General features: G+C 38.5%; 1 protein-coding gene across 3 annotated transcripts in view; it reads right to left on the bottom strand.

Moving 5' to 3' along the window:
* The window catches only part of COL9A1 (collagen type IX alpha 1 chain), an 86,989-nt gene extending 77,843 nt beyond the window's left edge, over positions 1-9,146 (bottom strand). For 2 of the 3 annotated variants that reach the window (XM_053603470.1, XM_053603468.1), the window contains exon 1: positions 2,342-2,398. Coding sequence is in view for 1 of the 3 variants with exons in the window: in XM_053603467.1 (XP_053459442.1) it covers positions 2,342-2,683 (342 nt within the window). In the remaining 2 variants the exon portion in view is untranslated. Of the gene's footprint in view, positions 1-2,341; positions 2,739-9,013 lie in introns of those variants that run through there. The other variant, XM_053603467.1, reaches the window with a different exon arrangement.
* Positions 9,147-12,433: the final 3,287 nt, after the last annotated feature.

Below are 12,433 nucleotides of genomic sequence, written 5' to 3'. Positions count from 1 at the left end.
TTTGTGCCTAACACTGCTTCTACAAGCCAACAAACTTGGTTGAGATCACTTCTTCCACTGAGAAATGAGACAACACTATATTTGCCATCTAACAAAGTTGTTGTGAATTGAAGCATTTTGAGAACTTTAAATTGATATAAGGATTGTTTATAATAAGCATAAGTAGCATCATCTTAGACAGTTTTCTAATACTTTGTTTTATGCAGGATGAAAGTTGAGTAATTCAGATGGGGAGGAGTTTGAGTTTGACATTGTTATTCCAGTCCTTGAATGTGGGTAGGATTTTCTTGGGCTATAACTTTGATCTAGTTTAGTTATTATTGGGCTGTTAGGCCCAAATCTCAAGTCATTTCCTAGTAGAGTAGTCAGAATTCAGTGTAAGAAAAAATTTTTGCATTCCTATTTCAAATTCTTTTTAACTTCGGCTACACTATACTGACTTAAGAAAGCTCTTCCATGGACCAGAAGCAGAAGGTAAAACCAGCTGCCAGGTTGCTAGTTGTATTCCTTCCTGCACACGGCAGAATAAAACAGAAGATCGTTTGTACCAGCAGGCCTCTAATGTGACCTGAGGCTAGACTTGGCAGAAAACCTACAATCAGCTATGACATTATTGGCAAGACTATAATATAATGAAGTCATATTGAGAATTCGGTTTACTTCCCTGGCAATCAGACAATTGAATGGCATCTTAGCACCCAGAATTACAAACACTTCAATTTTTTTTTAAAGCCAGTAATCAATAAATCCATTTTTAAATAATTGATACTCATAACAGTGAGGAAGTAACCTAAAGTCTCTTCCCCCTCACCTGTGGTCCAGAAATGACACAGCTCTTGCAGAAGTTCAGTGTTATCTAAAAACCTTTCTAGTATCATTGCAAAGATCTTGCTGCACAAAATTTCAAGCCAGCCCAACAGTGGTCCCATCAACTTTCTAACCCAGCCACTCGAGGTGTGATAACTCATTAAAGGAAGAAATACTTTTTCAAGAGTCTACAAGCCAGAGTGCCAACGTGGCAGTTACAAATTGTTTCCTGTCCATCACAGAATATAGAAATTTCACACTACCCTTCACACTAATCACAATTCTTTCCTTGAAAACAAGTTATTTGAACAATTCCATTACTGAGATCTCTGTCCCTGATAACCTTTTTTCCTTCAGAGAAATGCACCAAAACAATTCAAAATCGCCGTATCGTTTCTGCTACACTCTTTGATATGGGTCTTGTGACTAGAATGTAATAGTCCCATACCAGAATAAGTGGGGGGGGGGGATGGTGTTGGCATCAATGGTTTATTTATTAGGCTCTCAATTCTTCAGTTTCTCTCAAGGAGACACTTGACCTCTAAGACATACTTTATATTTATATAAATTCCTGTCATGATGTTATGAAATATCCTTTTAAAGGACTGATCAGTGAAAGTGTAACCATCAGAAATGATTAAACTATATAGTACTAGTGGCACAATTATCTCGTCACTATATTATTCCTTACCTTTATGTCCATGGATCTTCATAGTAAAACCATGAATAGAGCCTTAAAACCTTTTATTTCTGTAATATGTCGTACATGGTCTATTTCTAAATAGATGAATATCATCCATCTATATAATTTTCATTCTTGTCAATCAACGCCACATGGCTTCCTAACCACTCTGCAGTTAGCATCCCTCACCCCCTCACAGCCACACTCACACACATACACACCCACACTTTCATACATACCATGAGACATTGTTCAGATCAGACAGTCCTGGACAAAATCAGCCAGACCTTCTACCTTCTTTTTCCCTTAACAGGATTTTCCTCATCTAGAATGCCCTTTCTCCCTTTCTACTTGCTAATTTAAATCCTAACATTTCAAAGTCTAAATCCTACCATTTCAAAGTTCATTCCTTCCAAGAAACATGGGATTCTTGACTAACTAAATCCATCACCCATCTTAACCTCATGTTGACTATTCTCATGAATTACGTGTACACAATCTGTGCCCCACCGCTGTTGACTTTCTTTCTAAGTTGCCTCAGAAGGATTCTGGATGCTCCAGGTGGGCATGTAACACCTTCCAAGTAAACTTTAGGCTCCTCAGGACCAGGCACTTCCTCTGATTCTGCATTCCATCTGGTAGACGCTACCAAAATAGGTACCATGTACTATGCTACCAACACACCTGCTCAAAATAGGCCCTGAACGTTTTTTGAATAAGAGCTTGAGTACATTTTCAAAAATGAATAACTGATGTTGAAGACATTCAACTGATTAGCAAGATGTCTGAGATATTAACCTTTAGCAATCTGTTTTTCCGTTAGCCGGCCCTAGTGTATGGTCTCATACTTACTGGAACAGAAATTTGAGGATTATCTGCAAGTTTTCCCAGCACAGCAAAGCCATCGACATCGACTGGGCCCCTTGGCTTTATAGGTAGGGATTCAATCCTGTTGCAGTCAACAAAAAGAGTAGCACTCCTCCTTTCCACGCCAATCATGACTTTATGCCACTGGGAATCAAACAGGGAGGGCAAATTGGAGAAGGCTGCAGTCTGGAGACTTCCATCCAGGCCTTTGTATGAAAACGCAACGGATTTTGTTTGGCCGTTAATCTTTATGCCAACTTGCTCCTTCCCCAAGGAATCCTGAATCTGCCAAATGTTCCAGCTCTTTTCAAGTGTGCTTCCAGTCATCCGAAAAGTAGTTAAAAAGGAGTATTCTTCAGGCAGTCCATTGGGGTATAAATTCCTGAGTAAAATTTTAAAATAGTAAATTTCAATCATGTTTTCCTTACCCATATTCTCTTTTTATGCTATTTTAGATTATAGACTCATGGAAAGGCTACAGTGTGGAAAACCATGTACTATCTGTTCTTCATGACTGTTAATAAAGGCCTTCACAGAAATGCGATCATTCATGTACATTAATGCACCATCTTAAAATACACATTTAAAAAACCCTCCCTCATAGCTAAGGAAGGTTGCCAATGCCAGTAATCCCAACAATATCACTATTTATGCTACCCAAAGAGCTACCGTTCAGTACTTCTATCTCAGCCAAAAGACACATTCTTGCAAAGTTATTGGCAACATTGCTCTCACACGCAGGAGACTAGATCATTAGAAATCCAAATTAGCTCTACTAGTTTATGAAACTATTTAAAGTAGTCAGCAGCAGCTTTTAATTCTTCATTTTCATGTAACACATTATTTGTTATTTTCATAATTGCTTGGGAATTCTACTCCTTAACGATATACTACCATTTTGAAAATAATCAGTAACTGTAGAGACTTTAGAAGCTTCTACACACTGAGGGTGTTTGTTTTCCATTTGGGGGTAGGGGGTTGTTTGTTTGTATTTTGAGACAGGGTCTTACTCTGTCACCTGGACATAGTTCAGTGGCATCATCATAGTTCACTGAAACCTCAAAGTCCTGACTCACAAGAATCTCCTGGCTCAGCTTTCCAAGTAGCTGGGACTACAGTCATCTGCCAATATTTTCAAGCTAATTTTTAATTTTTTTGCAAAGGTTGGGTCTCATTATTTTGCATAGGCTGGGGATGTTTGTTGTTTTATGGAGTTAAGAATATGATGTTAAAGTAGCAGCTTGTCACTGAATGTGTGACAAAAGAAAGGTGACCAATTCTTACTTCTCTACTTTGTCCCAGTTGTTCCTTAATCTGCCAACTGAGACTATATCATTGCTAATTTCTTTACTGCTTAGGCGACAGCAGAAGTCAGGTTGTGTCCCTAAGGCATCTCCAGTCTATATAAAGACCATAAGCTAGAGCCATACCAGCCACCTGGATCTTCTTCTGTTGAAGCTGAGCTCTAAAAGCTGAAGACTGAACTTTAAAAATCAGAGCATGTTAAAAGTAAACATCATCTGTCAAGAACATGAAGGTTTTATCCTTATACCTTCATCCTTCTAAGCATAGAAAAATTCCTAAGCAAGGAAGAAATGCTGGGCAAACCAGATCCCAATGAATTTTCTGTGCTAAATAATAGAATTTGATATTTCTGAGAACATAGACCAAGATCCATAGTTCCAAATAATGTTTGTTCATGTCAAACTTTTGCTATGTAGCCCTCCTTATTTGCTAAGATTTTATATCTTTACTTGGACTTTAATTATAAAATGTTATCTCTTATAACAACATAAACACACTTTCAACTCCTTTTCCTGTAAATATTTTTGCAAACTTTCAATAAAATGAATCAACTGCCTCAACAAATTTCATTGCTTTGTTAGTTTTATAAAGATATCAAAAATGTGAAACTTTTCATCTAAGTACCCTTTTATCATCCAAGTTTCTTTGTAGCCATAATTTTCCGATATGACTTTGGTTTATATTTAAGGGAAGTGAGTGAATTGCTCTACCCATACACATTTTTATGTGACCACTGGTGATGTGTATTATTCTTATTGCAGGGTTTTGAATTCACTATACGTCTTTTATGTAAGTCAATTGTACAGGAAGTTTTAACATGTACTGTAGGATAATATTTAGAAATAAACATATCCAACATCAAGCACACAAAGTGAACTCAGTGTGAGTTTAAAACGACTTGCTATTCTTCCAGAGGCTTAAGGGCCCTGGGCCCCCCTGGGACACACGCAGAGTTAGCTTGCCTGGAGTTAAAATTCCAAAAGCCAATTCTGTGAAGTTGTGCGCCCCGTGAAGCCTGAGATCAAAGGGCATGCTGCCCTTCCTCAGAGATACGGGCCAGAGGGTTGACATATGTTAAAAACATATTGTCAGAGGTCTATAGGTGCTCTCCCCTGAGGAAACACACAGTCGTTACTTCATAAGAGTAAACTGAGTGAACGCTTGAAGGTACTCTTCCATTAACTCTGTTCTCTGTGGCTACTTTTTTCTTTGTGATCTTTATTTAGATACCTGCCCAGAGATTAGTCAGTGTCTAGAAGAAGATGTTTACTGCAGAAGTGATTGTGTTGATATGGTAACAGGATATTTCCTTACAAGTTAATTTCAGATAGGTAAAATGAGGTAATAGTGAAACTAACAGATGATAGGTTAAGTGTGTACGTGACTAGAAAGGTATAAAATCAAAACCCTGAATAAAGAACTTCACTACATGCCATCCCATACTATGTAGTCAGTTTCTTGACTTAATAATTGCAGGAGCGAGTTTATACCCACAGCAAAGCTGCTATTCTTTTCGCGTCTCCAGTCATGCAAGAATGTACCTTAAAAATATTCAGTTTGGAGTTAAAGGGAAAAAACTTATGCAAGAGACATTTCCGGTTTTCCAAATGGAGCTGTCTACCACATCACTCCCGATATTTGCTTTTAATATATTTTCTGTTTTTTAGTCTGTTTTTCATATTATCTTTGACTTTATATTTTTCAAAATTATGACAATTCTAGAATAACCCTTAGAGAAGATACTAAGGTTCCCTAATGACAATATAATGAACTGCCTATTACATAACTATGAAACCTATGATAGAATTTTTTTTTTTTGCAGTTTTTGGCCGGGGCCAAGTTTGAACCCACCGCCTTGGTGTATGGGGCCGGTGCCCTACTCACTGAACCATAGGCACTGCCCTATGATGGAAGTTTTTACATCTCATTTGTCCTCAATAAATTTGAATCTGGGAGATAAGTTTCCAAAGTTTTTCTCAATGGTAGAAAAATTGGACAAGTATCCATTTAAATTATAAATAAATTATTTTGACAATTCTTTTTAATTAATGATCTGGATTTAACCAGATGCTTGAAGCATCTATTTTCCCATTATTGTCCAAGATAGCTGTTGTTGAGGTGTGAGATTTTTGTAAAAGGTAGATAAGCCCTAATACTTTGTCTTCTATGAGGACTGTCCAACCTCTATCTTTTTTTCTGCCACACAGTGGAAGAAGAAGTGTCTTGGGCCACACATTAAATACACAAACACTAACAAAAGCTGATAATAATAAAAAAGGTCTATGTACAATTTTTGCAATATCCAACACCTATAAGCTAAATAGGCCTTGAATCGTCTGTAAGCGGCCTGTGGGCTACAAGGTGGTCACCACTGCAAGCATCACTTTTCTACATGTTTTTTTAAAAAAACTTATTTGTGTTACCTGTGTATCTTTCTATAGATATACTGAGCAAAACCGTTGAATTTAATCAGCTCCTCCACCCCCAACAAAACATCTATTTTGTTTCAATTCTGGTAGTCACAGTAACATATATAGTTATGAGGTTAACTGAGGGATCTCTCCTAATTTTTATTTCATCCAACTTTTCCTACTCAATGAACAAAGAGTATACTGAAGCTAAGATAGGACATGATGTCTCTATTTGCTTCTGATTTGGTGTATGTAATGCCCAAACCTCCTCCTAAAAGGAGGGAGTGAGATTGCTAAATGAATAATCAGCAACCAAGGTGATCTCTTTCCACACATATAAAGATAATACATACAGGTATGTGTACCAATATCATTTAGGTTATCATGTCATTCATCTTTCAAACTAGGCTAGTACAGTAAGTCAATATGGCAAGAGGAAAAAAATCATTTTATTATTCATATCAGCAAAATACGAATGCATTTGTATACACCCTAAGACCACTTTAAAGCCTCACAAATCTAATTTATAGAACAGCCAGCCTCATTGCCTTCTTTTGAACACCTGAAATTCTGCTCTTGCAAATATGCTATTACACATCGATAAGTAAACTTGACAGCATGCATAATTTAAAAGAAGCTGGGTCTATAAGTGATTTATCTCATTATGCTACAATCTGCACAGAGCACCTTAAATGAAGAACCATAAGGGCTGGAATGAAAGATTAAAGAGTCTTTGAGCCTTGGAATATTGTGTATGACCTTAACCCAAAGAAAGCTGAAGACTTTGTTTTTAAGGCAAATAAATGTGTTTGTTAGTGGGAGTTGAGAATGTGAAATTAGGATGTCTAAAATACAGAATAAAACACAACAGAACATTACATGTCTCATAAGCTTTCAAAAAATTAAAAAGATAAATAATAAATTGTGATTCTACCACATTAGTCCCATATACACTATTCCTCTTTTCCTCCCACAAAGATCCTGCTAGTAGTTTCTTTTCACTGTCTCAAGAATTCATAGATTCTTGAGCACAGAAAATCCCTTTTACCCAAGATTATCTACTCCCTGCATAGCATGAGAGCAATTATCATTGCTGCCTTCTTCGTCATCTGGCTTTTGAAGGAGTAGGGTTTGGAGGGCAGCTTGAAAAGAAAGGATCCACTGAGGAGATAAGACTCTCATCCAGATTCCCTCTCCTCTTCTAGTACTTTCCACCACTAATAATAAATAAACACTTACCTAATATCACTGGGTACTAGGCTCTGTTCAAGCACTCCAGTTACTAACATTTACTCTACATAGCAACCCTATGACATAGTTCTTATCCCTAACTTTCAGTCTGAGGGAACCGAAACAAAGATAGCTTAAGTAACTTGCCCAAGAATAGATTTTACTGCCTATTTGGGACTCCAACTATATCTCAGCCCTTTGACCCTCCTCTTTCTTCTCTATTTCTTTCTCTCTCCTATTTCCTTCTCCTAATTCCTTCTTCTTTATTTCTCATCTCTTAATAACCCTTATCTGTAAAACAAGAATTTTAGTCTTTGTGGGATCAGAGAGTCAAGGGCAGAATGAATATGCAACCTTGTTGATAGCCTGGGTGCAATGGTGAAGGTGAGCGGGAGATGGGGAGCTGTGTGCCCTTGAGTTGATCAATCTCTAAATTTAGAGTGAATGGTGGTTCAGATTTTAAATTTCAAATCATACAAAAGAAAATCAAGTCATCATTGAGGGTCTTGTGTTGTGTTCAATTATTTTATTAAAGAAAAAATTTACAGAATATTTTAGAAGTTTAAGAACATAACTGTATATGAAAAGAGACTATAAGCGAAAAAATTTCAGTGTGGGAGTTAAGGTGCCAATAATCCCTCTAAGTGTGAATGGTCAGGGTCAGTATGGGGTAGTGTGGTTAGAAATACAACCTTTGAAACCACACTGGCTGGTGGTTTCATGTCTCCCAGCATGTCCCAACCTTGTAACCTACACAAATAAATTAATATTTCAGGGCTTGATTTCCTTCCCCATAAAATAAAGATAATAATGCTCTTGTATCATAGGATTGTGATAAGGATGAGATTAATGATAATTAGTAAATTTATAAAAAGAGCTTATACATGCACTATTATTGTAATAAAATATAAAATAATGTATGTTCAAAAAATTTTTTTCTATCAGAAATCTGCCAGTACATTATATCAGTTTCTTCAAATTGGACCAAAATTTTTATTTTTATCAATATTTACAGGGTTTTGATAATATTTTATTGTCCTAATTAATCATCCTTTACTATTACACCTCAATTTTTATCAAAGTCCTAATTTTCATAATGACAACGACTTAACACATACACATACACTAAAGTATCTCAGTTATAAATAATTTAAAAAATAAAAGGCTAAGTTCCAGAGAAGAAGATCAGTGAAGTGGGGGATTTATTTTGTTATTCTCATGACCATTGTTTCTGTTACAATCACTTTAGTTTTGCTTTTGTGTAGTGTCTGCCAAGAGGCGACAGGGGAGTGTGTGGTTCTATTTCAGCACCACGATGCTTGAACAGCGCCATTGTGAGTCTTCCGTCCACCCTGCGGCTTCTAGTTAAATTTATGCTTAACCTCTGGCACTTTTCACAGAGGGTCCTTTTAGTCAAAACCAGACAAATTATAGAAAAACAGAAATTAAAGTAATAAGAACATGTCTTGATTCAATGTATAATAGTCTCAGTGATGGTTTTTTTCCTGGCATGGAAAGTAAATACATATGGGAACCAGGAAGACCAGTATTCAGGCACTGAAAATAGACAGGTAAACAAATTCCTTCAGCTTTGAATAAAATTATGATCCAAAAAACATTGACTATTAGAAAATTCTCTAATCTTAGATCCCTATCCATTTTTAAATGCATTTGAAGCAGATAATTAGATAAAATGTTTGTGACACATTACCTGGTTGGAATCCTGAAGTCCACATTATTTCCCAACTTGTAAGCCACCTGCAGTCCAGTTGACCCCACCACCCTCTGGATGGCTCTTCTAGATGCTGCTTTATCTACCTGGAACTGAGAAATCAGGTCAAACCCTAGAATAAGGGAGTACAAAATGAAAAGTCCAAAATGAGATTGGTTTTATTCCTTTCCATAACCTTCTCAAATAAAAGAATCTATCAGGTTTTCAGAAGGCATGGGTTTCACTGTGATACAATACTACTTGCCTGGTAAGTCGTCTTGGCCAATTCTGATCTTTGGACAGAGTTCGTTTCCACCATTAGAATTTGAATTGACAGGGAATCCTGAAAAAGAGCAGGATGTACTGATGATAATAACTGAGCAACTATTTAAAATACACTGTGATACCAGCTTGTTTATTAGTAGTGTGTATGGCTTTAACTCTATACCTCTATGATTATAATTCTTTCACCTTTAACTCATCCTGGAAGCAATACGTAGTACAAAGTGTAAAGTTGCTTTAATAACTTTTGCTCGTAGAATGTTCCCTTTGGGGAGGTTAGGAATTTGTTCTTCTTGAAACCAAAGATGCATAATGTCCAGAATTTCCAAGTCAGAAGCCTGTTTGGAAAATTTCTGGTTTGGGCTAGAAAATATTCCATAAACACCACAAATTTTAGAATTCCAGTGAGAATCCAGGCCAGCCTTAAGCCAGCTCAATGGGGCTTCTGCAGAGTGGAGTTCTTAGAAATCTTTGTCAAACAGAGGATAAGAATGAGGAAGTCTTGGGATTCAATAATCCTAAATAAAATATAGAGGGACACATTTGATTTCATACTCATTCTAAGAGATCAGATGAAGGCTCTGACTGGATGATTGCTAGCAGCCTAGAGTTGGGAAGAATAACAACAAGAAGAAAGTAGTCATGAGAAGGTTTAAACCCTCAATCTGATGAGAATCCTCAGTTGAAATTGGGTGCTCCTTACACAAGTGGGGGATTGCAGGGGGGAAGAATTTTTTCACCCCCACATCAGGTTTCTTGTAAATATCCAACATCAGTGCTTGGCAAGATTTATCTAACAACGAAATCTTCCTACATTTCGGAAAAAGCATAAACCAGTTACAAAGTTTTGGCCTAGCCATCACGGTACATCAAACATATTTTTTATAGGAGTATAAGCTATAAGCATACTCCTTATACAGTCACCTTCAAAGTACTCTGCTTGGCCATTTGGTTACTATAGTGATACTCAGCAATGAGGTGTGTAGCACTTTTTCAAGGATGAGTTCAAAAACCTAATTGTCTGACCTCATACCTCCCTGGCCCCAGATTGCTGAGCTCCACCCATCCATCTGTCTGTCAATTCATCCTTTCATACGTTCACCCAACATGTACCAATTACCATGTGAAACAGACACTCAGTAGGCACTAGAGTACACAGACTGGACTTTCTGCCAACTGGAAATACTGCCAGGACTTACTTTCTATACCCAGCACCAACCACAAAAAAAACCAGGCACTAGAGTGTCCCCATGGCCCAAAGCAGGAGTGAGGAGACTGAGGGCATGAAGGATTGTGGATGCAAAATCTAGAAACTATAACCCTTACTTGGGCGCCGCCTGACAGCTGCAGATGCCCAGGGTCCCACGAAACTGCACACAAAGAAGAAAACTGGAATTTTCCTGAAGAGGAAAGAAGAAAAATGACTCAAAAAGGAGTCCCTCCAGATGGAGACTACCTCCATGTTTCAAACCTGAAATATGGACCAAATGAATATAGTGAGCAAATCCCAATATAGTTTATTTTCTTAATTTGGACTTTGAAACTTTACTGGGATATAATGAGTTCCTATCATTCCAGCTCCCACCGTCCTTGTGATTTTATTGATCTGACTTTCTCCAGTATCTGCCAGTCGCCACTTCTGTATCTATTGCCTTGTCTTTTCTTTCATCTTTGATTTTCTGCCTCTCTCTGAGGCTGGCTGTTTCTTTTTTTTTTTTTTTTTTCAGTTTTTGGCCGGGGCTGGGTTTGAACCCACCACCTCCGGCATATGGGGCCAGCGCCCTACTCCTTTGAGCCACAGGTGCCGCCCCTGGCTGCTTTCTGTCTCTCAAGCCTACTCTTGTCTTGCTCTCTCATTTGTCTTTATCTCTGTCTCTTTCCTCGCCCCTTGCTTCCTCTCATCCCAGCAAAAACACAGACTCCTGGTTCTGAGGCCCCAGCCGGACTCCCCACAACTATTTCCAGCACCATGCCCCCGTCTTACCAGCACGCCTTCATCTTCCCAGTTGGGTTTTGTTGTTGCTGCAGTGTCTGTAAGAAGGCGATGGAGGGCAGTCACTGCTCCCCCAAAGCCCCTCCACTGTCACCCTAGGACAGTGAGTTCTGGGCCCTGTCTTGGTTCCTCCTGCCCCTGTGAGGGCTAAAAGCAAAGGGAGAGAACCAGAGGTATCTGGGGACTTTAAACCGAAGCAGAGGAAAGGGGTGGGGAGAGGCGGTCCTGTAAGTCCAGGCCTAGCCAGGGGGTGTGTCCTCAAAGCTAACAAGGTTACACTGAAAGAGGGATTAGCAGGGGAAAGTTAGCTGAAAAGAAAAAAAATAAATAAAATCAGGATGTGGGGAAATTCACCAGAAAGATCCAGGCAAGCAGCTATAGGAACACAGTAGCCGCTTTCAGAACTGCTATAGGAATACAGTGGGAGCCTTTGGATGCCTGCAGTTGCAGTAAAGAGGTGCTGGCTGGAAGGCGGAGGTGTGAGAAGTCATGGTGAGCCTTTGAATCCTCATTTGTTCTGAAGTTTACTACTTGTATGTCCTTGGGCAAGTTAGTTAACCTTTCCGTAACTCAGCTGGCCTAACTGTAAAACGGGTTGAAAATGCTTACATAGAAATAATTGTTTGGGGAATTAAAAAAGATAGCAAAGGTAGAGACTCTAACACCCAACAACGGTCGTTGTTTGTCTCCATTGTCCTACTGAATACTTCATTAAGTACCTCCCTCTGTTGAAAATGCTTGCAGCCCGAGGGTGGTGTGGTGGCTCTAATCCTAGCACTCTGGGAGGCAGAGGCGGAAAGATTGCTTGAAGCTCAGAAGTTCAAGACCAGCCTGAGCTAGAGCGGAACCCCCATCTCTAAAAATAGTTGAGCATCATGGTGAGCACCTGTAGTCCCAGCTACATGGGAGGCTGAGAACAGAGGATTGCTTCAGTGAGGTTTCTTTGAGCTAGGACACCACAGCACTCTACCAAGGAGGACAAGGTGAAGACTGTCTCAAAAAAAAAAATGCTTGCCACCTGATGACATTCAATTCTCACAACAATGCTGCAATGTAAGAATAAAATTTCTTATTCTCTAGATGAGAAAATTGAAGCACAGAAAACACAGTAATTGGTTCAAAGTTTCATGGCCAATATTCAATAC

The sequence above is a fragment of the Nycticebus coucang genome, chromosome 9 (genome assembly GCF_027406575.1).
Source record: "Nycticebus coucang isolate mNycCou1 chromosome 9, mNycCou1.pri, whole genome shotgun sequence".
Classification (NCBI taxonomy): Eukaryota; Metazoa; Chordata; class Mammalia; order Primates; family Lorisidae; genus Nycticebus; species Nycticebus coucang.
This window is presented reverse-complemented; position numbering and strand designations above follow the sequence as displayed.